The following is a 25,323-nucleotide window of genomic DNA, read 5'->3' on the forward strand; positions in this document are numbered from 1 at the left end:
CCCTCCGCCATCCTCGAAGTTCCTAGCTGAGGAGACAAGCCCCGCCCCCACCCCACGAAACTCTCTGGGAAGCGACAGGTCCCGCCCCCAGCCTTAAAGGTCAAGCCGGACTCGAATGGAACCGGTCGGGGAACGGCGATCGGACTCCCTAAGGTCCCCCAGAAATCTTTGAAGAGAAGTCTCTGACACCCGGACCCAGCGCGCGCCTCGAGGCCGTGCAGAGGCCACTCACCAGCTATCTCCCAAGTTACTAGGAAAAGACCTACGCCACGGCGATGACGGCGGCGGCGCGGGCGCCATGACGTCACGGGGCCGGCGTGGCGGCGCAGGCGTAGCGCGTCACCGACGGCCTGGCAGGAGGCGGTGTCGAATCGGACGCGTTTGGAGGGCTGTCGGGCCGCGGAGTCGGGATCTGCTTCTGGGGCATGAGCCGAGGGGACGACGCCGAGGCCACGAGGTGAGTCCGGCCGCGATGCGCCCCTGCACCCCATCACAGGCCCCGCGAGGGGCTCGCAGAGCAGGCTGCCCTAGCAAGACGGCTTCTCAGGCCCCGCCCCGGATTGTCCCGCCGCTAGCCCGGAAATAACAATCCGAGAAATGACCCATCGCATCTGGGAATTCGCGGCCAGGAATAGGGAAGCCGGGGTTCTAGGCTTGACCCTGCCGTTACCGTTCGCTTTAGGAACAAGTGGCTTTGCTTCTCTGGACTTTAGTTTCCCCGTATGATTATTCCCGCCTTCCAGGTTGTTGCAGGTCAACTGCGAGGATAGATAACAGCGTTTTGTGAACTCTCTTAATCTAGGGGGTTGTCGCCATTGCAGACCTAAAAGATTTTGATAGTCGCATGCCATCTTGATCTCATTACACTTCACCGTTCCTCAAAAGGCCCTGGGCTGAGCTGTCACAGATACTGTCTCATTTAAGCTTCTTAACGACCCATGAGTTTGGGATAATCGGACCCATTCTAGAAAGGAAGAAGAAACAGAGGCTCCGAGTGGAGACTCATTCATTCATTCAGTAAATATCGAGCACCAGCCATGAGCCAGGCAGTGTACTAAGTGCTAGGAATAGAACTATGATCAGGACAGGCAAGGCCCTGCCCTGTAGAAGCTTCCATTCTAGTGAGGGAGACAGAATATGGAATAGGAAATAATATTGAATTAGCATTATCTGGAAAGGAAAGGTGTCTTTGATAGAGTCTAACAAGGAGCTCAACTCTTAGGGAAAGCTTTTCTGAGAAGACACTTATTAAATCATGCAATAACTGGGTACAAAAGCCAGGATTTGAATATAGATCTTTTGGCCCCATATCCTGTACTCTTGCCACCAAAATATGATACCCTCCTGTGATATTAAGTAGTTGTTGGTATTGCTGTTTTCAGAAATGAGAAAATCAGGAGGTCCTGTCATTGAAGCCTCATCTCAAATGTTATGTCCTTTAGAGAGGCCTTCCTTCACTAATTCTGAAGTAGTCCAACCCCCGTCTCCCTGTCAAATCACCTTGTTTAATTGTGTTTGCAGCTGTCAGTAGTTACTTACATATTGCTTATTTATTTAACTTTTGTTTTTTACCCCCTGCCCCTCTTCCAAATACAAGCATCCCTAGCGGAGACCTTGTTTGTTCATTGCTCCGTCCCCAGTATCTAGACAATACCTAGAAATAGAAGCTCAATTTTTTTTTGTTTTGTTTAATGAATGAATGATCTGTAGGAAAATAGGAAAGGAAAGCAGGGGGAAGACAAAATGTTTCTCCTCCTCTGTTTCCACTGCTGAGATTCTGTTTCTGTGTGTTTCACCTTTCTCTCAGGAGGTAAGAGCAAGATCTATAGCTTATTCATTTCTCTATTTTCAGCACATAGCCCTGGGTTTAGCAGTTAGCAGTTGCTTATCATGCATTGCTGAACAGATTGAACATGTGAGTGAGAAAGGAAGAAGAATACCCTCACATGTGGGGCTAGATAAACATGTTCACCAAATGCGTAAGGCCCACCGTGTGCCAGACTTCATAGGCTCTACTGAGATGAATAAGAGGTAATGACAGTGTTCAGTATATGTCACCTGTTGTGTTTGAGACAGTTCCTGCAGCACTGACCTTTGAGGCACATCTGCTTACATGATACACATGGTTCCTCTGTGTATTCTAGTTCTGAAGTCTGGCACAGCCTGACTCTTTTCCCAGCTCTTTTTTCTTTCTCTACCACATTATACATTTGTTAAAGCTTTATTTTGCATCTGTCGTCTCATTTTTGGCCCTCTCAGCAACCTTAAGTTACAAGCAGGGCAAGGTTTGATATGTAGAGATGAGGAAACAAGCTTAGAGAGAGGGAAGTGACTTCCAGTGGAAATGCCAAAATTTGAAACCATGTCTTGACATCCAGGTTTTTTCTCTTGCCCCTATTGTCTCCATCGTAACTCTCATCCTCCCTTTTTGGTTGTGAAAGGAGTCATTTCAGGATGGAAGACTAGTAATAATTTAAACTAACTTCAATTGAAAGCTTCTTAGGTGCGATGCATCGTTCTTAACGCTTTGGGTGTGTTAACTCAGTAAATCCACACAGCTTTTATGAGGTGTTACTCCATTTCAGAGATGAGGAAACTGAGGTACAGAATGGCAGAGTAACTTGAGCAAGGTTACGCAGCTAGTAAACAGTGCAACTGGAATGACTAAGGAGAAATTAGTCTCTTCTTCTGAGTCTCTCCCAAAATATTAAACATGATACTAGTGAACATTTATCGATTGCTTGGTGCTGTTAGATGCAGTGGTTAATGATTTTTCATGCACTATCTCTAATCTTTGCAGCAGCCCTATAAGATAAGAACTGTTCTCTCCATTCATAGTAGGAGGAAACGGAGGCTAGAATGTTCAGATTATTCACCAAGTCACACAACTGGCTTTCAAACTGAGTTCTAACTCCAAAATCTACGGTCTTCAATTTCCTAGATTGCCTCTTTCATGAGGAAGACATGTGTGCTGCTCTTTCCCACCCATCTCCTTCAGTGCCATTAAGACTCTTCTTTCTGATGATTTCCAAGACTTGTTTTGGGTGACAGTTTTTAAACTGGAGTATCATGTAGTAATAGAGTCTTTGGCCTCCTGCCCAGTCTGCCTTTGGCTTCAGAAGAGGAAAACTAGTTTCTGCACACAGAACCACGCCCCTTTCACCTTAAATGGAAGCTTTTGCACTCTGGCTGCCAGAGGAGCTGTCCCAAGGGAACTGGTGCTGGGACCCTGGTTGTGGAATGACTGAGGCTTTTGAAGAACTGGCCAGAGCTGCTTCTCCTTGAATAACTGTTTGTTGAATTTGAAGCCTCATGTTCACACAGTGTTGCTCCTCTCCTGCCTGAATGTTCACGTTTCCTTTAGTTTTTCATAGAGATTGATGGAAGCAGAAACCAAAACTCTTCCCCTGGAGAACGCATCCATCCTTTCAGAGGGTTCCCTGCAGGAAGGGCACCGGTTATGGATTGGCAACCTGGACCCCAAGATCACAGAGTAAGTCTAAGTCCTCTTAAGTCATTACCTACAACACTGGGATGTTTGCACTGATAACGTTCGGAAGAATTTTCAAGAGATGCAGGATATATTTTGACCCTTTTATTTATGTTTTAATTATCTTTGAAGGGTATGTGCTTTTGTTGCTAACCTGTTATGTTGACATTTTTCTCACGTTTGAACTCTTCTACAAGAACATAGGCTTGGGTATTGTTTAAAACATATACCTCTTTTTTCCTATTTGCCAAAGATGGTTTCCTGTTTTCACCAATTTGAGTCCTTGTACCCAGTGACACAGGCATTATTTTCTAGAATCAGCCCACGACATACTTTCGTTCCTCAAAATGAAGGAACAAGCAGAAGTCTCAGTACCTTCACAAACAGGCAGAGGGTACCACTTGATTGTAATTCGTGTGAGGCAGCCATGGAACCATAGAAGGTCACAGCTGGAAGGCATCTTAGAGATCACATCCGTCCCTTCGGTTTTCATTCAGTCGAGAAATGATGTGAGTGCCTGTTGTGTGCCAAGTGCCCATTTGTGCCTAGTGCCGTGCTAAGCAGTGCTCAGACTTTTTAAATCTGAGGAACCTGTGTTAAAGTAACCTGTTTATAAAATAAAGCTCAGAGCTGCTCTGATTGGGGGGGCAGGGGGAGAGGTCCACCCAAAGCCTTTTGGCAACTGCCACCCTTTCCTCGGTGGTAAATTATACGACTCCATGGAGCACACTTGTAAAGCTCTGATATGATCCAGCTCCCTTATCCTACAGTAAAGGAAACTGGGGCCTAAGACATGGAAGTACCTTGCTCAGGGTAACAAAACTAATTAAATTGTCCTGACTCCCCGCTCTTTGTACTGTGGCCATTATAGTGGAAAGCAGTTTCTTAGCAGAGAGAATTAAGAGGTTTTTCCTTCTCCCAGTCGCTCAGTAGGTACAGGGCTACGGTTGGTGGCAGGATGGGTAAGGAGTGAGTAGATCAGGCTCTATGGGATCAATGCTTAAACCAAGCATAAAGTATGCCATCGGTCCTAAAAGGTACTCCCTTTGGAATAGTGTTAAAGGCAGGGTGAGAGGAGACAAGAGAATCCACTTATTTGAATCAAGGATGCGAAGAGGTGTGTGTAGGATTGGGACTGGGAGAAAGAAGGGGATGTGAACTAACGGATCACGATCATAACAGAAAGTTTAGTTCTTTAATCCTACTCAAGTTGAGATCAGCTAAACATGGATAACTTTGGTCCCTCTAGGAATTATGATGCCATTTAAGATATGTTGTCCCCCATGTTATGTTATCTTGGTCACTGGGGCCCTGGAATGAACTGTGCATTTGTTTTGGTTCTCTCTATGGCTCGTGGCTTTGAGGATGAATGTGTGAATCAGCCAAACCTCTCAGTCATGTCTGTTGATCAGAGAAGCTGTTTGCATCATCTGAAACCCAAGCTGTGAGGGGATGCTCCCAAGAGTGGTTTCCATTCCCACCTCTGCTTGTGTGCATGGAAATCTGGAACATGGAAACACTGTTCATTGTTTTGGCTGCAATGCACTGTAATGAGACTTGTTCTAATTGTGTCCTGCTGCTTGATAGGAAGATCCAAATAGGCATCTGCCCCCTCAGTTTATGTCATAAGTTGGAGTATATGAATGTTTTTTTTCAGTTAGAGCATTAACAGGAACATTGAAAGAAAACTTTCCTACTCGTATCTCTGCCCTTTTTATATCAGGCCAAAGGTGGACCTCATGTACTGAACTGCAGATCAGGGCTTTGCAGGGTCTGCCTGTGGCTTCCCTACCAATGGGTCACCTGCGATTTTGTTTACTCTTTTTCCTCTCTGGATTCCTTATGTTAAAACATGTTCTCTCCCAAACAAAGTGATTTATTAAACAGTAGTAAATTTCTTTTTAAAGATACAGCCCCCAATCATAGCTATGGTTAGCATGGTATGCTTAGTATTATCTCATTTAATTTACTTAATTACAGTAGAGAAACCTAATGTGTTAGTAAGGTAGGCTTTATGGAAATATGTGATTTCCTTCCAAGTTTTTGAATTACATAAACTTGTGGATCCTGCTCCTCTCAAGGTGGGTAATGATGAGCCTAGATGAGTTATTAAAATGGTCATTTCCAGACATGGTAGGATTGGATGTTGTAACTTTCGTGAATATGGGGCACCTGGCTTGTAGTCCAATCTCAAAGTATTTGAATCCAGATCTTTAACTCTAATAACTCTTGAGAGAAGTTTGCAGATCATACTCCAGTTTTCATAATTAAACTGACACCCCACCCATACATTGCTGCTAGTTCCTGCTACTTCCCCCTTCAACACACTCTTCTTATCTCTTTCCTGTGCATATCCCCGCTTTTTACCATCCCTCTTCCTGACCTCTTTTATAAATGGATTTGAATGCTTTTATACAAATGGTCTCTCACCTCTTGTTAGAGGACAACATAGTGTATATTTATTGTCATGAGTGGTTATAGGGGTATATAAAACAGTGGCAGTTAAAAAAAAAAGATTTTTCCACTCAATTTTTCAGAGTTTATTTTGTAATTAATTCGAGTCCTCCTATGTGTATGTGCTTCTTAGTTATTAATCTGAGTCCTGCTCAAGTTTCCTGGGATGTCCCATTAATCTCTTCCCAGTGGAATATGCGTTGTTAACCGACTGTCTAGCACTCCGATATTCCGCTTCATGTTGATTTGTGTCCAGTATTTTGTGGTTGCAATATTCACCATTTCACGGCTATGCTAGCTGCCACAAATACCTGTACAGCTAAATAGGTCTTAGAGGTTTAGATTTAAGGGAATGATGACGTATTATTAATTGTGGAGGTAGCAGATCCCAAACCCATGCTCTTTCTACTCTATTCTGATTCCTCCCAACTATATTTCGTTTCCTATTTCTTACCTGTAAGGTAAGAATGTTCCACTAATGATCTGAACATTTCTTCTAGCTCTGGTATTATATTATTTCCTCTTAAGCTCATAACAACCTTGTGAGGCAAGGTTGTTATGAGCTTAAATAATATTTATTTAAGATAATATTTTCCCTGTTTTTATTTATTTATTTATTTTTAGGTAGGCTCCACACCCAGCGTGGAGCTCAGTGCGAGACTTGAACTCACAACCCTGAGATTGAGACCTGCACTCAGAATAAGAGTCAGACACTTAAGCAACTGAGCCAGCAAGGTGCCCCTCTTCCTGTTTTATGGGACAGAGTTAAGTGGCTTGACTTAGTATACTGCAGAGTAGTTAACAATGGGACTAATCTCCTATCACCTAATTTTGTGCTCTTTGCATGGATGTTCTAGTAGTCCACATAACAGAACAATCATAAACTAAAGTGTCCTATTCTAAATTTTAAAATGTAAGGACTTCTGTTAAATTGTTGTGGGATCCAATCTAACCATAGGGTAAAAACAGTACCTCCAAATACCATTGCTAGTGCCTGCAACAGAGACGCCAAAAAAGTTAATGTCCTTAGACGTTATCGATTTTCCACGCTGGTTTCCTCTGGAAGGATTAATACTGGCTTTCTTTTTCAAACATTAAATGTGCTACGTAGAAAGCCAAATTAATAGCCACTGCACAGTTCATAAGGAGAAGTAAAGAGCAAAGCCAGCAGAAATTCTAAAAGAAGGAGCATTCTTTTTTTTTTTTATGTTATGATAGTCACCGTACATTACATCATTAGTTTTTGATGTAGTGTTCCATGGTTCGTTGTTTGCGTATAACACCCAGTGCTCCATGCAGAATGTGCCCTCTTTAATACCCATCACCAGGCTAACCCATCCCCCCACCGCTGTCCCCTCTAGAACCCTCAGTTTGTTTCTCAAAGTCCATAGTCTCTCATGGTTCGTCTCCCCCTCCGATTTCCCCCCCTTCATTCTTCCCCTCCTGTTATCGTCTTTCTTTTTTTTTTAAACATATATTGCATTATTTGTTTCACAGGCACAGATCTGTGATTCAACAGTCTTGCACAATTCACAGCACTCACCATAGCACATATCCTCCCCAATGTCTATCACCCAGCCACCCCATCCCTCCCACCCCCCACCACTCCAGCAACCCTCAGTTTGTTTCCTGAGATGAAGAATTCCTCATATCAGTGAGGTCATATGATACATGTCTTTCTCTGATTGACTTATTTCGCTCAGCATAACACTCTCCAGTAAGAAGGAGCATTCTAAGTAGAGGGTGTAAGTAGAAATAAGAAAGAGTGGGTGAGCAGAGTATCAGGAGGACCTTTTTGACTAAAGGAGAGGTTGAATACTAAGTGATAGTGAAAACAGTAGTTGGATAGATAGAATACTACCAGATAAATACAGGGTTTTTAAAATTTACTCAGACAAGAAATTTGAATTTCTTGTAGAAGAGACTTCCTGTGGGTATTTAGCAGGATACTGACAACATGAAAGTGATGTTTTAGTGGGGAAATGAGACATCAGTATGTAGAGTGGGTTGGAGGAGCAAAGACTAACGATGAAGATTAACTAGGAGAGACTGCCAGAAACTAGGCCTGTCTATCACCTAGGTAGAGGGTGAACTTGGAAGCCAGTAGGTGAGTCTAAAAGATGAAGAACATGATTAAAGATCAGAGAGTTGAAGATGACCCTGATGTTCCTTGCCTGAGAAATGGAGACTCATGTCAACACTGACTGGTGGAATAGCTGGAAAGGGCATCTGTTTGTGAAGCGGGGTGATCAGTGTGGGTTATACTAAGTAAACTTAAAAGCAGTGGCGAGCCATCCAGGGGAAAATGTCCTTCTGAGGCCGACTTTCAGAGATGAACTAGAACAAAAGAGGAGAGCATGTGCATGGATGTGTGAGAACAGTGTGTTTACCCCTAAAGAAACCCTGGTTTTCTCAGCCTGTTCCTTACTTTTCCATCATGATTCATGCTTCGTTCTTTTAATGCCTTCGTCTGCATGAATCAGCCTTTACTGTTTGCTCCTTAAATTTGAAACACAGTAATACTATTTAATAATGTACAGAAAGGAGAACATAAAGACCTAGCAAATAATAATTTCTACATTTATAACAAGTTTTTCTCTAAAACAAGTTATGCATTTAAAACAGTCTTAAATGTCATTTCATTGACTTCCCGTTGCCTACGCGTCAAATTGAAATTCCTTCACTAAGGACACCAGCGTCCTTCATAGTCTTGTCCCCTACCTGCCTTTCAGCCTCATCACTTAACTGCCCTACCCGCACTCTCTTCCAATGGAGCAGACTCTTTTTCACCTTTATGTCTTTGTACCTGACACTCACTAACCACCACATCCCCTGCCTCTTCATCTGTGTGCTCACGTACATACCTCTAATGTGCATATCATAGTGTTTTGCAATTTTTTGATTGCATATATCTCTCCTCTAACCAGAATGTGAGGTCCTTGAAGGCTGGGACCTCGTTGTATTCATCTGGGTAGTTCAAGTGCCTAAAACGGTTTTTGACAAGTGATAGGTGTCTATTTTAGCATTTGTGTAGATTAATTACTTCTGCACCATTAGGCAGGAAGGCCATTTTCAAGACCCAATACAGAAAGCACTAAGTTGCAGAAATATGTTGGGGCTGGCGTACTAGCTCCCGAAGCCGCAGGGCCCATGTTTCATTAAGTGAAGCAAGGCTCTGATGAGTAGTGAGCCCTCCCATACTTCAGCAACAGATGAAAGTGCTTGCAGATGTGAAAGCAAGATTCTTCAGGCTTTTTTCACTATCAGAGCTCACAGTCCCCATCTCCAGGAAGCAAAATAGTAAACATTTCGTTCCTTTTGTTTCGGTGTTCCGATAATTTCAAGAAATTATCAAACAAGGAAAGAAATCCCGGAGAAGTTGAAAGACACAGACCTAAGCAGATGTTCCTGGAATCTTAAGGTCGCACTTCTCGGGCAGAATGTATTTATTAGCTTTTCAAAGAATAATCTGTCGGCATTTTTTTTTTCTGAGTAAATTAAAATTCATTTCCTAGGAAATGCCGATCGCCTTACCTTCCTGCCATTAAGCGGAATGGAGCTGATGAAAAGATGACCAGCCCACAGTAGCCCTTAGATTGTTTTTTGGAAAAATGGGTTTGACCCACCGTTCATGGCAACTAACACACGGGCATAGTAAGTGGAAGATGCAGCTGTGAGTTAAAGACCCAGGGGAGGGGCACCTGGCCAGCTCAGCCAGTGGAGCATGCAACTCTAGATCTCGGGGTCGTGAGTTTGAGCCCTAAATTGGGCGTAGAGATTACTTTAATTAATTAGGGCATAGAGATAAATTAATTAGAGACCCAGGGGAGACTCTTCCAGCCCTTCCGTCTCTGCATTCGAGGGGCTCACCCTTATTGTACGCCTACTCAAAAATCAAGTAAAACCAGAAATTTGCACGTGAGGTATCTCCCTTTCCCCTGAAGAATCACCTCCTCCATCCTCACTAGCAGCTGAGGTCTCCTGGTGGGAGTTGAGAATTTAAAATCTAGGGGGTTACAGTTTTCCCTTTCAAAACCGGTCTCAAGACCAGATTAATGTCCACAATATGCCTTGGGATCCTTGTATCCTGCCCCAGTGCAAGACCTGTATTATGTCTCCCTTGCTCCACTGTCAGGCACCTGATCCTGGATAATGGGCTTGCTTGTTGATGTGCATTAGTATCCAATTTAATATATATAGCTTATGGTCCACTTCATATCTCTCTGCCTCCCAAAGGAGAGTCTTACTCAAGAATAAAATCTTGATGAGTTTCTTCTAGAAAACAATGTGAATATAAATGTGGCTATAAGGACAGCCTTACGGACTCCCTGTGGGGTAGAATTCCCAGTAATAACAGATTTAGCATGTGGGCTGATACCTTTTTAGTATCACAGGGACAGCATTGTTTAGAGAAAGCCTTGACTCCATTTGAATAGTGTGGAGGATGCCAGGAGGAAGGCCAAAGGAAACGGAAACGGGAGAGCTGTTGGTTTGTCTCACCCTTACATCAGATGACAGGAAGTCGGAATTGAGATTGGCCACAGCAACCTGTTAAGGCCACATCTGTTTGAATAACTTAAAAGCTCTATAGAAACCAAATAAGTTTTAGAGAAAGGAATCCAAGAAGAGGACGAGGGGCGGAATGGCAAACACGAGCTTGGGGTGAACTTCCTGCCAGGAAAAAATTTCTTCTCGGGCCATCCATATTCTTAAATCGACCAGGCTCCAGAGTGTAAACTGTGTTAAAGCAACTGAGGTGGATTAGCTTCCCACAACTGGGTGATTTGTAGGACTGGCCAGGTTCCCCTGCCCTCTATGAGAACAGCCTCAGGCACACTGTGGTTCCACATTGTCCCTAACTGTTCAGTTACATCAGGGATTGAAACTCACAGGCACTTATGGAAGGGCCACTAGCTGCGGTTTGGTTTTTGGCAGAGCTTCTCACAAGTGCAATTCGGACCTAATGATTAATTATGAAATCTATTACAGAAGTCCTCCAAGGTTGTTTTTCTGTTTGTGTGAATGTGTATGTGGTTGCTACTTTTGAGATAGGGTAGGTTTTGGCGTTTGGAGTGTGGGTATGCGTTCCTGATGGAGTTGTAGTTATTCACAAACACTAGTTCATTGCCAAGAAATTAAAAATAAATAAATCGACCCTATTTTTGAGCTTTTCTCCAAAAGAAAAACAAATGGTGCTCGTGGGCCAGACAGCTGTTTATTAGGTGTGGTTTTTTTGTTTGGTATTTTTGTGAGGGACAGACGTATAGCCATGACTATTCGAGTTCCCATTCCAGATAGAGGCAAACAAGTCTGTTTGCCAAATAAACTAACGCAGTGGTTTGCGAGATCCCCCCGCCAAGGGTAAATTATCTCCTGCTTTTATCTCACACTTGAGGCCGAGTAAAGCTGTCCCAATCCCCAGAGTGTGCTCATGAGCTCTGCTTTCTCTGCAGATACCACCTCCTCAAGCTCCTCCAGAAGTTTGGCACGGTCAAGCAGTTTGACTTCCTCTTTCACAAGTCAGGTGCTTTGGAGGGGCAGCCTCGAGGGTACTGTTTCGTGAACTTCGAAACTAAGCAGGTAATGAAACCTCTCCCCTTTCATGGTGCTTCTTATACTCCCCCGCTTCTTTCTGCATTTCTCTCAGCTGCTTAGAATAGTGGTGCCTTGTGGGCAGGAGCCGTGTCAGATTCCTCTCTGTGCGCCTTGCCCTGCGTCCTGAAGGAGACCCTCGCCAAACGAATGAGTGAACATCTTTCAAATTCTACCCTCCCCAGGCCCCTGGCCTGAGGCGGCTGACCTACTTTTCTGACCAGATGCTTTGGGGTGCCCACATTAAGCACGTGGACATCCTCCTCCCTGTTACTGGTTTGTTTGTTCCTTTAGTGGCAGGCCAACAAAGCCTCCTTTTCTTTCAATAGTTTTGCCCCGTGGTTCAGAAGCCCTCCCTGTGTGTGGTGAGCCACCCACAAACTCTTTTATTTTGATTTCTTAAAAATGTACCCTTCTCAGTGTCTCAGAACAACTGCATACAGATTTGAATTTACAGGAAGGAGGAGAGCATTCAGCTTCAACCATGATATATACATGTATCTTCTTGCAGTAAAATTATATCCTTTGGGTGGACATGCCTTGATAAAGAAATTGAATTTGAATGTTATTAAATACAGACATAGTGTTTAAAACTCTCTATAACTTTATTAGTCATGTGGAAGGACATTGCCCAGTTATTGTTGCGTTAATAATCTATTTGGATGTTTTTCTTGTTATGAAAGTAATATATATTAATTGTAGATGAAAATACAGATAAGCGACTTCACTTAATCAGCCCAATATGCAGAAATAAGCTCTGTCAATATTTAGTTCTAGATCTTTCTAGTCTCGTCTTTATATTCACACACGCATACGCACGTATGGCGTGGAGCACACAGAGAAGGTCTCATCATCCCGTTCACCACTCACAGTGTGTTAAAAATTTTCTGTCCTCTACTACACACCCAGATAACCCAGGTAACGTTCTGTATCGGGACATTGTGGTTTCACCGGTGTGACTACGTATTTGTAAGACTTCACTGATATAGAGCTTTAATACATACATTGTGTTGTATGTAACTTAGACTTCGGTTTAAAAATGAATCAACATCATTTTTGTTGACTGCACAGTATTTCATCATAGGAATATATGGTAAGTTATTTGACTAATCCCCAATTGTTAGCTATTTAGGTGGTCCCCAGTGATTCACAGGTATAACCAGTGTGCTAGGGAATATCTGCATCCCTCTGATTATGTTCATGCATACGTATTATCCGTGGACATGGAGCGATGTCAACAAAGGCCTTGATACGACTGCCAGTCACCTTCAGGCAATGATGTATCAGTGTGTTCTGAGACGGTATGAGTGTCGTTTGTCCTTATCTGTGCTGGGGATTCTTTCAGTTTCCTCTAACTTTTGCAAATGAGATAGGCACTGATACATTGCTGTCCTAAATGGAAGAACTGGAAGAATGCTGTGTATGGTTAGCATTTTTAAATACTTTATTCTTCCCTAATGATAGAGTGTGATGAGCATTCTTGCAGACAGCTAAAATCAGTGGTCATGCTGGGGCTTAGATGTTGGTTTGAAAACACTGGACTATAAGTCACAAAGCCTAGCTTCTGTTGCTGGCTCTTTATTTATTAACTTTGGGCAAGTCTCTTAACCTCTTTTGGCCTCAGTTTTCATTTAAAAATGGGGATTAAAAATATCTTCCTTGGGGGCGCCTGGTTGGCTCAGCCGTTAAGTGTCTGCCTTCAGCTCAGGTCATGGTCCCAGGGTCCTGGGGTCGAGCCCCACATCGGGCTCCCTGCTCTGCGGGAAGCCTGCTTCTCCCTCTCCCACTCCCCCTGCTTGTGTTCCCTCTCTCACTATGTCTCTCTCTCTGTCAAATAAATAAGTAAAATCTTTGGGGCGCCTGGTTGGCTCAGCCGTTAAGTGTCTGCCTTCAGCTCAGGTCATGATCCCAGGGTCCTGGGATCAAGCCCCGCATCGGGCTCCCTGCTCCGTGGGAAGCCTGCTTCTCCCTCTCCCTCTCCCTCTCCCCCTGCTTGTGTTCCCTCTCTCGCTGTCTCTCTCTCTCTGTCAAACAAATAAAATCTTTATAAATAAATAAATAAATAAATAAAATCTTTAAAAAATACATATATATATCTTCCTTACCTTCCAGGAAGTTGAGAGAATAGACGAAGATATATAGGAAAATACCATTGGCATTTAATAATGCTGTTGAATACATGAACTCTGAAGTGACATACAGAGATAGGAACTTGTTTTTGAAACATTTATCCCCTTGCTGGCATCTTATGACTGCTCATGCTGTAGAATCAATAGAGAGTACCATGTAACTTCTTGACTAGAGGAAACTTAAAAGAAGAGTAAAACATCTCTTATCTGTCTCTCTAACTGCTAAGCAAGGATGTCAGTGACTATCCAATGGCTGACACATAGTGAGCACGCAGATACTTGTTGAATGTCATGCTGGTGAGCTCTGGGGATAAGAGAATCACCAGTAAAACCAGACTGGAATGCCTGCTGGTATTACACTGCGATCTCGGATAGATTCGTCTTGTTCCTCTTCCTGTTCCTTAAGGGCCTCTGCACCCCCGGTAAACGTGGGTTATGCTTGGCTGAATGCCTCGTGGATACAAATGGAGCAGAGAAGGTTTGGCAGGATGGAAAAGTACGACCAGGCTTCCTGGGAATGTCCATAGAGTGACTCTTACCCAGTTTCAGGAATTCCTTTTAACGTTGTTGCTCCTGTATCTGATAGGGAAAGGGTCAGGGAATTTTTGGCTCCAAAAGCCAGGTGCATAGATTGGCTCACACAAATACCTTGCTCACAGGCTCCTTGACTCACTCCTGCTTTTTCCGACCTGATTTCCTTCACTCCCGTATTGTTTGAAGCCATTACTGTTTCTCACTTTGGACCCAGAGTATAAGCCCTAGCCTGGGGTATAGTTCCAGGATCCCTGGAGGGGAGTAAATTTCTTAGCACAGTAGGCTCTAACAGACGGCAGTGTATAGAAAGGTATCAACTAATAAGAACAATCTGCTAACATTGATTGAGTGCCTACCGTGTGCTCCGTGCTTTCTTTACATGCACTCTTTGACTCCTCACAATAACCAATGAGGAACAAGTAGTCGTATCCATATTTTATAGATGAAGAAGCTAATATTCACAGAGATTAACTGGTAGTAAGTGACAGAGAGCCAGGATTGGCGTTTTTGTTTGACCAACTTTACCAAACTCATACCCTTTCTGTTATTCTGCCTTTCTTTCTTTATTGTAAACCCTTTGCGAGTTGTTTATCAAAGGCAATCTGGTTAGGATTGCAGCCATCCAAGCTGGTGAGGCCCTATGAGATACATACAGCTAATTAGGCATTGGAATTTTTGGCTAACATCCGTCCCTTTCCCGGACAGGAAGCAGAACAAGCCATCCAGTGTCTCAATGGCAAGCTGGCTCTGTCTAAGAAGCTGGTGGTGCGGTGGGCACATGCGCAAGTAAAGGTATGTCTCATAGGCTGGAAAGACAACATCAAGCTCACCCGAAATGAGTTTTCCAGAAGATAGTTGTCCACTTACCCCTTTGCATCCCAGCCTCTTCACATCTGGAGCAGTCATACTTTGGTCTCCTACTTCTATTTACCATGTGTGTTGCCAGATTTTTCTTTTGAGAAACATCTCAGGAGGGATTAAGTTCCTTCATTGTTTCTCTCCACATACCCACAGATTCTGTTTTTGATTGATTTTTCCATGTGGCTGATGTGTATACTCAGACCTCTATCGTGTTTTTGGTGGGGGTTGTTCTTTGGAGGAAAAAATGTATTTATTTTTAAAATTAGTTGCTTTAGGCATTATTAGACTCTTCCCAGCCTCTCGGTTCTGTGGAGAGTTTGAATATGTTTATCCTGAACGCTTGAGAAATGGGTAGTTTGTATGAGTGCTTAAAGCACCAGCATCTCATTACTTCAGAGAGTTTGAGAGTTATTTGTGGGACTTTGCCCTGTCTGTATTGTCTCCAAAGCCCAAGAACTGGCCAGTCGCCTTGTTCATCTTATAGCTGGTCTCTTGGGAGACTGCATTGGAAAAGATATGACCATGTGGGAAAAAAAAAGAGAGAAAGAATGGCATCTGTTTTACCTGGCACAAAGGTGCGGAAGTCTGTGGACTGGAGCAATCCCAAGAGTTCATTCTCTTCCTTCGTGGTGGGGTCTTGATAGACCTGCCTGTGAAAAGATCTGTGGCAATTAAATTTGGAGCTTTGGTCTTTAGCTATAGGAGCATGGCTTTTGAGCAGAGACTCCCTACCCGTCAAGCTTCCCAGTAAACAGCAATTAAACACTTGAGCTCAGAGTCCAAACTGAAAAACAGAGCTCAGATACTTTGGATCCTGAGGATCTCAGGTCATCACAGAGCCTTCTCAATTTCTAGGACACATTGCCTTAAAAATAGAAACAACAGAGAATTCCCAAATGCTTTTTTACTCAAAAGAAAATCAAGTCTGATTTGCCAAACTGGCTGTCGTTTTCTCATTCTGTGTCTCATTGAAAAGACATGCAAGAGAAATGATCCTTCATTCCTGTCTTTCATTTGAGCATCTCGATGCCTTGTAGTTCTCTTCTCCTACAAGTCTTTTTGACCACAGACTCCTGATTACTCTTTAGTATTTAATTTACTTTTTATAAGAGGTGTATAATTATCTGACATCAAATTAAACTACCCTTTTGCTATAGGATGTTTTCTCTATCAGTGGCTGAAAGCTGTTACTACTTTTCTTTTCCAGTCAGGCCTGTTGAGAGTTGAATGTTATGCTTGGTAGTTTGCAAAACTCTAGCAAAATTTTTAAGTGTTTTGAATAAAGCAAAGTAAATATTGTAAGAGGTGATATGTGACAGTTAAAACAAGAGTGTAGGAGGGCAATCGTATTGTATATTTATACCATCTGTGAATTTGAAAGTTGAAGTTCTTTCCCTACCAAATAAGGAGGACTAGTGGCTAGATGGGAAGCTTCTTCTAAACTTCTTTTTCTAAATTTATTGCTTTTAGGCCAAAACTGTGAGGAGTTTTGCCTTAATTCCAAATGTAAAGCAGTCCTCAGATTGTCTAGAAATACACCGATGGTACACTGGTGGGGTTGGAGTTTCTGAACTTACGCACTACAGTCAAGGACTGGTTTTTGCTCACCTCAGTGATTTCCCTTTTTCTTTCAGAGATACGATCATAACAAGAATGATAAGATCCTTCCTATCAGTCTTGAGCCATCCTCAAGCACTGAGCCCACTCAGTCTAACCTAAGGTAAGACGGTGTGCCTTAGAAAGACACAAGTATTCAAGAGCGTGAGCCACTTCTTCATTCCAAGCCTTCATTCATACTTCAGTGAATCTTTAGACTCTTAAGTTAGGATAGAATCTACTAACTTTTGACATGTTGAGAGATGTGTTCCGTTAATCTCCAGAATTGTACATACCCTGTGCTGGCATACCCCTAAGATCCGGTACTTACAGAATTCATGCACTCAAAAAAGCCTGGCTGGACCTGCCACGTAGCAGCCAGTGTGCTGGGCCCTGAAATACAAAGGTATGTCAGACAGTCCTTACCCTAAAAAGAAGCGTTTTCATGAGACCTGAAGTCTCATTGGCGTTTGTCATCGTCCACTACTTCCTCCCCCACTGTGAGTTTCTTTATACAGAGTGTCGGTTTATAGCACTTTCATTCTCTGTGCTGCGTTTCTGTGACAGCAGCAGTGTTGGTTCTAGTGTGCACAAATTGTCAGTTACTTCTTCGGAGTTAATTCAAAACAGAAGGAACAAAGGGCTGGGTGGAGAAAGGGGAAGTTAAGTGGATGGTTGAGCAGAAGTAGAGGGTTTTGGGGTTTTGTTTTGTTTTGTTTTTTCCCCTGCGTTGTAGCCTAGGGCGAAATTTTAACAATAACAATAGCCAGGATTTATTGAGGTTACTCTAAATCGGGCACTGTGCTAAACACTTCACATGCCATATGTCATTTAATTATAAAAATTCTGGTAAAAGTACTGTACTAGGCATCTTACCCCTGAGGAAACTGATGCTTAGCAAGGTAAACTATCTTGGCCAAGATCACCAGGTAGCAAATAGCAGATTCTAGATTCAAAGCTAGGCCTCCTGGACTTCAAAATTCGGTCTTTGCGTTACTACCTCAAAGAAATTTAATGCTGTGAATGCAGGGATACAGTTCTGAAGCCTGTTCCGGGGGAGGGAAGGCAGATAGGTGAAGGAGCATCAGTGTCCTATAAAAGTTAGAAATCAGCATGCAATCACAGAGTCAGGAAAACGATGCCTATTTGGATGGAGGACCAGACAGCAAACAAACAACCACACCAAACATAATAGATCTCATTAAGCTGTAGGGGAAGGTGACCCTGAAATGTTTTCAGGAGCAATAAAGTTAGCAAAGTAAAATTAATTTTATAGTTAGTAGTTTAATATCATTGACTTATTTTTTTATAATACTGAAATAGTTGATTTAATATTTGATGTTATATTTTATATATTACAAATAAAATTTATTAAATTTAATATTTATGGTAAATATTAAATGTAATAGTTAATATCATTGATTTCTTAATTATGTGCTCTTTTATTATTTTTTGCTCCCAGAAATTAAAAAGAAATATATGATGACTTCTGTAGGTTCACTGGGAACCATATCCACTCTGCTATTTTCCCCATAAAGTTTGAACCTCCATGATCACAAATTTTATAAATCTCATTCCTGTTGGGAAGAGACCACTGCATTTATGCTTGGTCCTCTACACATTACAATGACGTGTCTTTAGTTTTCTTTTCAATGTTTGCACTTATCCTAGACAGTGTAGTGTTTTCCATTTATTTTGTAATCCAGAGAACCTCAGCTTACATCTTTCTATTAACATCTATACCTAATTAGAGAAAGTTGTCATTTCGTGTCCCCTACAGAACAATGGCTGGCTGTCCCGTTAGTGGAGGAGGTGCTGGAATGCATCTTGGTAATACCTCGGTGTTCTTTTTAATTGTAACTTAGGTGGTTAATTCTACATGGGCCATGTATAGTTATGAATATGTGCAGCAGATGCACACTTTTTGAGGGATCTCTAAAAGGCCGTTGTAACATTCCCTTCCAAGTTTCTCTCCCTCTCTGTAGACCACTGACAGCATCGAGAATGGAAAGGGGACCATGGGTCCTAGAATACCCACTGCCTGAGGGCTTTGCCTTCTGGTCCAGGGATGGCAGTGACCTCGGTCGGAAGGGAATTCCTCCCAACTTGTGCAGTGTCTCCTCACCCCTTCTCTCTAGTACAGGGCTGCTCAGCTCCCAACCTGACAGAGAGAAAAGAGCAAGGGCTTTGGTGATAATACACCAGGCTTGAATCCTGGCTGTGCTGTTAGCTGTGTGAACCCTGGGCAAATGACTACCTCTCTGCATTTATTTCTTTATCTATAAAATGGATATTATCCCAAGGATTAGAAACAATATAGGTGAAATTCTGGGCCCAGTGCCTGGCTCATTGTAAGCACCCCATAAATGATTGCGTTTAGAAACACCTATTTATTAGTAAAAAAAGATTTTGTAGGATTTCTAGGGTGTGTTTTCCATTATTATTCAGTGATTCAAAAAGTGGTACGGTGTAGTAGTTAATAGTATGGGGTCTGCAATCTGATTGTGTTTAAATCTCAACTCTCCCACTTACTAGCTGTGTAATACTGGGCAAGTTAACCTTACTGTGCCTCTGTTTTTTCATCTGCAAAATGAGTGTGACCTACCTTATAATGTTGTTTTCAATCCTACGTGAATTGTTTTTTCCAATTTTTTTTATTGTGGCAAAAGACACATAAAATAGCATTTACCGTCTTATCCGTCTTAGGTTCCACAGTTTAGTGGTACCAAATATATTCATAATGTTGTACAGCCGTTACCACCATCCTTCTTCGTAATTCTTTTTATCTTGCAGAACTGAACCCCTGTACCCATTAAATAATAACTTCCCATTCCCGCCTCTCCCAAGCCCCTGGCAACCCCCATTCCACTTTATCTCTCTGATTTTGAATAGTTTATGTACCTTATACAAGTGGAAACTGGCTTGTTTCACTTAGCATAATGTCCTCAAGGTTTATCCATGTTGTGGCGTATGTGAGAATTCCCTTCCTCTTTAAAGCTGAGTAATATTCCAGAATGTGATATGATACCACATTTTGCTTACCCATTCATACATCGATGAACACTTGGGTTGCTTCTACAGTTTAACTGTTGTGACTAATGCCGTTGTGAACACACGAGCGTACAAACATCTCTTCCGGACCCCACCTTCAGTTTCTACGTGAATTAATCGAGTGCCTGCTGTCTGCCAAGCACTAAGGTGTCAGACAGTGTTTGTGTCTGGAGAGTAAATGTAGCCGTATGCGAAGTACACAGCTAACTGTCTGGGTTGTTAGTAAAAACTTAATAGATGATTCAGGTCTGATCTCTTTGTGAAAATGACACTTGGGTGTGTGTTTTATGTGAAATATTTGCATATTCATATTTGAGTTACCTTGTTGCTTCTGTGATATGCATAAAAGGCACAAGGAAGATGAGATACACAAGTATTTCCTGAATGCACCCAGGCCCGCTCTGATCCTCCGCTGTTCTTTTTCCAGTGTCACTGCAAAGATAAAAGCCATCGAAGCAAAGCTGAAAATGATGGCAGAAAATCCTGACGCAGAATATCCAGCAGCGCCTGTCTATTCCTACTTTAAGCCTCCAGATAAGAAAAGGACTACTCCTTATTCTAGAACAGCTTGGAAATCTCGAAGATGATGATTATGAATTATTGTAGCAGCAAAAGCAAATTGGTCTCCGCACCTGAAATCCTCTGCCTTTGTACTTTGTCGATGTGAATGGTACTACCCAACAGAGCACAATCACATGTTAACGTTTGGTAACTTGACATGTTTGGATGTTCTCCTGGATGTTTCTTCCCTGAAGTATGTGTGGAATTGAGCATCATCCAGAATAAATAGGATTGTATCCAAAATTGTGATTTGAACAGTGGGATGCTCTAGTTGGCTGGTGTGTTTGGATTTGTAACTTCAGAAACATTATATAGTATGCCAGAGAGAAAGGCAAACATAAAAAAATGTTATTATTTAAATCAGGAAACTAAATGTATTAACGTCCGTCTTAAAAAAAAAAGAGCATTTTTCTGTGCTCAAATGTCTTTACAACATAAAGAAAAAGTAAGAGGGAGGGAAGTGAGCAGTTTTGAATCATGTTGAGAACTATTGTTCCAGAATTTATTATGGAAATCCCTCCAACTGGACTAAAAACGTTCTTGGCAAAAGGGAGCTGATTCTTTGAGCAAATGTTGTGGTAATCTGTTTAAGAATTATGTTACTGTTTCAAAATCCCAGTTAGGAAAACATGGTGTATATCTTAAAATTGTTTGCATCAACAAAACTGTAGATTCAAATTTAGCATTTTATACCACAATGGAAGTTCTATTTGGAAATCCAGCTTTTATTCTCTAGTGATCATTTTTTAAAAATCTAAATAATCCTGCCTTCTATAATACCAAATGTTGTTATTAACGTGGGACTTTTAAAATTGCACTTATTGCATGAGATTGTTTTTTATAGCATGAGAATGTTCTATTTGGAATTGTATCATGGTCAATCTAAATAGAGAAGCAAAATTTCTTTGAAAACCTAATCGTTGCTACGTTGATCGCTATCAAGCATACTATTTATTAATAATTATGTAGGGGTCTGTGTTGAAGAAATTGAACTGTCTTGGGCAGCATGAGGAGGGGACATGCAGGGGACACAGAAAGTCAACGGAGCAGGCCCGACTCTGGCACCGAGATTGTAAAATGACCTGTTTTATGTAGTTCTTAAAGGCTTGAAAGGCTGCATGACTTTAAAATGATTCTTCCTTCGTAGAACATACTTCTGCCTAGATATGTTTTGCCACTTGGAATTTCTTAAACATAAGAACAGAGAGAGAAAAATAAATCCGCAGACGTGGGAGTGTGTTTCTGTCAGCAGTTTTGGTCATTTTGGTGCCAGGTTGACAGACTGTTTCACTGGGCAGCACCTTTGCTTCTTTACCAGGTAAACCATTTTGAGACCTAGGCGCCATTCTTAGTGATTACGGACACCTTACCATGATCCCTTCTGGCAAGAGGAAGCTTTCATTTTTAGGAATTCACGTCTTCCCTGTGAGCATAAATGAGTTGAAGACACTTGAACCAAATCTTGAGCGTAGTGAGGTTTCAGAGTTCACAGAACCGGTTTAGAGAAATTCTCATCCCCTTTCCCAAGGTAAATCTTTTTAGATATCCTTAGATATTAAATACTTTCTGCATTTATTAGCTCTGTCTATGAGGCAAGTAACTCTCCTTCCATTTGAGGGATAGTTCAGGGAGGTGGGAGCATTATCTCCCATTTTTCTGGTGACTTCTTAAGAGTACAGAATTCACCATTTTATCCTTACGTCCTCAGAGGGTTGTGGTGGAGTAGGACTTACTTAATGCAAAATAGTCTTCTATTTTTAATAGGAACCTAGAAAATACTTAACTTCGAATTATCTAGAGTTGTTTCCTTTAGAAACCAGAGCTATTTATTTGTATTTAAAGCAATGTTTATTATTTGTACGGATTCCTAATTCCTCTGTGTGAATAAATGCAAGATAGTGTCTGTGTGGTTATGTCTTGTCTCGTTTACTTTCTGGAATAAAGACTACAGTTGTCTGGTAGGCTCGCTTCCCCTGGGGACTTGCGCTGGGATGTCTAGGCAGGGTGCTTCTCTAAGTGCCTTCTCTGCAGAAGGCTCTGGCTAGAGGCAGACCTCAGAGACCTCTCTGCCCATTGTGCGTGCCTCCTTCTGTTATTAGAGATGAGAAAGAGACTAGTCGTTCCACAGCAAACCTGACCATTTGAAAAGAAGCCGTAAGTGGAAGTCGGTGAAAGTATCACACTGGGTTTGGTCCTTCTTCCAGAGTCGAGGTTTCAAAGAATAAATGTACGTGTCGTAAATATGCTGAAAGCAGTCTGGAGAGAGGGCTGTAAAATACCAGTGTTAACTTGGCTGACTCACTGTTTGAAATTACGGGAGTGGGGGCGCCTGGGTGGCTCAGTCGGCTAAGCGTCTGCCTTCGGTTCAGGTCATGATCCCAGGGTCCTGGAATCAAGCCCCGCATCGAGCTCTCTGCTCAGCAGGAAGTCTGCTTCTCTCTCTCCTTCTGCCCCTCTCCCTGCCTCGTGCTCGCTCTCTGAGACTCTGCACTCTCAAATAAATAAAATTTTGAAATTAAAAGGGTGAAGAATTGAAGGAAACATTCAGGAAAGAGGTATGAGCTATATTCATAATCTCGGCTCTGTTCTATCAAATGCAAAGCATAACCCGAACCAGTGGACATTCTGTAACTGGCATCTCCATGTTGGGTAAGAGGAAAGGTTTTCCAAAGCATGTAAAAAATCAACGGCAAAAGTTTTTTTAAAACCAAATATTCCAGAGCGCTGTCTCCTGTTTATTAACTTATATACAGTTAATTTCTGAATCAGCAAATAGATCTGAATTTGTAATAGTATCGTATAAAAGGAACAGGATTAATTCTTGCCTTATAAATTGAATGTTAAGTATTTCCTCTATGTAATCACTATGTTCCTAAAATATGATTTGATCCTGGGTGGCTCAGTCAGTTAAGCGTCCAGCTCTTGGTTTTGGCTTGGGTCACAATCTCGGGCTTGTGAGATCGAGCCCTGCATCAGCCCCGTGCTCAGCAGGGAGTCTGCTTGAGATTCTCTCTCTCCCTCTCCCCCCCCCCCCCCCCCCCCCGCTCTCTCTCCAGTCTTAAAATGTGATTTGATCCTATCGTATTTATCTTTGATGTCTCTCTCTCCTGCTCCTGGCCAGTCCCTCAACAAATCCTGTCAAAATCCATCTCGAATCCAACCACTTCTCACCACCCCCAACACCACTGTTTTTGTTCAAGCCATTGTCATCTCTCGCCTGGACTCTTGCAGTACCTTCTGATGATCTCCCTGCCTCCACTGGTGCCTCCTTCGAGTCAGTTTTCCACGCGGTCAGCCAAAGCGGCCCTTTTTAAAATCTGAGCACGTCATTCGTGTCTCAGTGGCTTTGCATCACACCTCGAATAAAATCCAGAGACCTACAAGGCCCCGAATGGCCTGTCCCTGACTGCCTGTCTGTCCTTAGGGCCTGCTGTTACTGCCTTTGTTCACTGCTCCAGCCACACTGGCCTTGCTGTTTCTTGAATACGAGGGAGCCCCAACCCCAAGGCCTTTACGTCAGCCGTCCCGCAGAGCCCACTCCCTCATCGGTTCGTGTCTCTGTTCAAACATCAGTGATCAAAGAGCCCCGATCTCCCTTTCTAAAGTCACAGCCCTGTCACTTCCCAATCCTCCCCTTCTTCATTTTCTTAATAGCATCTGCCACTACCCAATTTTAAATACCAATTTATTTTATCTTTTTTTTTTTTCATTAGCATGTAAGTTCCACGTGAGCAGGAACTTTTATTCACTGCTCTATGTCCAGCATTTAAAACAATGTGTGGTATATATAATAGATGCTCAATAAATTTTTGCCGGTAAAAAATCAAAAGTATGGTACTTGAGAGCTGAAGGGCCTTGAGAGGCTGACCCGCATGGCCCCTCATGGCCCAGATGGAAAAAAAAATAACCCCAGAGAGATAAAGGGACTTGGCTAGGATCACACAATTAATGGGAGAGCACCAGGTAGAACCCAGGCCAGCAAACACCTCAGTTTGGTGTTTGTTACACGGGCAAAGTAGCATGTCCCTTCTTTTTTGTACAGCCCACAAAGCTAAGAATGGCTTGCACAGGGGCGCTTGGGTGGCTCAGTCATTAAGCGTCTGCCTTCAGCTCAGGTCATGATCCCAGGGTCCTGGGATCGAGCCCTGCATCGGGCTCCCGGCTCCGCGGGAAGTCTGCTTTCCCTCTCTCACTCACCTTGTGTTCCCTCTCTCGCTGTCTCTCTCTCTCTCTCTGTCAAATAAATAAATAAAATCTTAAAAAGAATGGTTTGCACACTTTTAAACGTTGAGGAAAAAGAAGAATACTATTTTGTGACCCATAAAAAAAATGCATGAATTTTGAATTTCGGTGTCTAAAAATAAATTTTTCTTGGAACATAGCCACGTCCACTGATGTCTGGCTATTTTCCCACCACAGTGACAGAAGCAGGGGCAGTGAGCATCGTCAGATCCTCATCACACCTTTTGGGATAGAGGAACTGGCTGTCCATGCCTAGTACCATTGCTGCACTGAAAAAAATTATATGGGTACAGAATAGACATCCTCCTTGTATACGTGGGGAAACTTCAGACCCAGAGAGCTTTGGCATCAATTATGCCCTGAGCTAGACTGGTAGCTCCAGCTGGGTGAGCAGGCTAGTCAGGACTCAGTTCAAGCGACAAACACTACTCCAACCCGCCTTATGGTAGAAATTTATTTGGCTCATGTAACCAAAAAGTCCAGGTGTTCAAATGGTACGGTCAGGAATCGATCTCTTGATTGTGTTTTCATCTGGGTTGGTTCATTCTCAGGCAGGGTGGTCTCTGGAGAGAGACTTGGATCCCAGGTATAAAAAACAGATCTGTCAGAATTTATCCCAGGAAGTGGGACTGTATCTTCCTTCTGCATTTGGTCTTACTTGGCTAGGATTACTAATCATACAGAATGGCATTTCATTTTTATTATGTCCCGCAACCTTTGTAAGCTAGAAATAGAATTTAAAATGTAGCCTTTAAAAAAATCAAACAAATTAAGTTTTCCTCTTCTAAAAACAGGTCTCTCCCCATCATGAAG

General features: G+C 42.5%; 2 protein-coding genes across 6 annotated transcripts in view; one reads left to right on the forward strand and one right to left on the reverse strand.

Annotated features, from left to right (window-relative positions):
- The window catches only part of MRRF (mitochondrial ribosome recycling factor), a 58,000-nt gene extending 57,634 nt beyond the window's left edge, over positions 1-366 (reverse strand). Inside the window, exon 1 of one of the 3 annotated variants that reach the window (XM_027614992.2) lies at positions 233-358. Coding sequence is in view for 1 of the 3 variants with exons in the window: in XM_027614990.2 (XP_027470791.1) it covers positions 233-300 (68 nt within the window). In the remaining 2 variants the exon portion in view is untranslated. Of the gene's footprint in view, positions 1-232 lie in introns of all 3 variants that reach the window. The other 2 variants (XM_027614990.2, XM_027614991.2) reach the window with 2 other exon arrangements.
- On the forward strand, positions 262-22,181 carry RBM18 (RNA binding motif protein 18). 3 transcript variants are annotated; one of them, XM_027614993.2, is made up of 6 exons: positions 262-457; positions 3,375-3,493; positions 11,398-11,524; positions 14,905-14,991; positions 16,695-16,780; positions 20,135-22,181. In XM_027614993.2, exons 1-6 carry the CDS (start codon positions 299-301, stop codon positions 20,292-20,294), a joined length of 738 nt encoding a protein of 245 aa, XP_027470794.1. In that variant the 5' UTR covers positions 262-298; the 3' UTR covers positions 20,295-22,181. The 3 variants fall into 3 exon arrangements, with proteins under 3 accessions (XP_027470794.1, XP_027470795.1, XP_027470796.1); XM_027614995.1 differs by having other exon boundaries at positions 318-457; positions 3,365-3,493; XM_027614994.2 differs by lacking the exon at positions 14,905-14,991.
- Positions 22,182-25,323: the final 3,142 nt, after the last annotated feature.

The sequence above is a fragment of the Zalophus californianus genome, chromosome 13 (genome assembly GCF_009762305.2).
Source record: "Zalophus californianus isolate mZalCal1 chromosome 13, mZalCal1.pri.v2, whole genome shotgun sequence".
In the NCBI taxonomy this organism is placed as follows: Eukaryota; Metazoa; Chordata; class Mammalia; order Carnivora; family Otariidae; genus Zalophus; species Zalophus californianus.

Coding starts and splice junctions, on each gene's coding strand:
- RBM18 (XM_027614993.2), top strand. CDS start 299: ATGACGTCACGGGGCCGGCGTGGCGGCGCAGGCGTAGCGCGTCACCGA. Junction 14,992..16,694: donor GGGCACATGCGCAAGTAAAG/GTATGTCTCATA, acceptor TTTTTCTTTCAG/AGATACGATCATAACAAGAA. Junction 16,781..20,134: donor CCCACTCAGTCTAACCTAAG/GTAAGACGGTGT, acceptor TTCTTTTTCCAG/TGTCACTGCAAAGATAAAAG.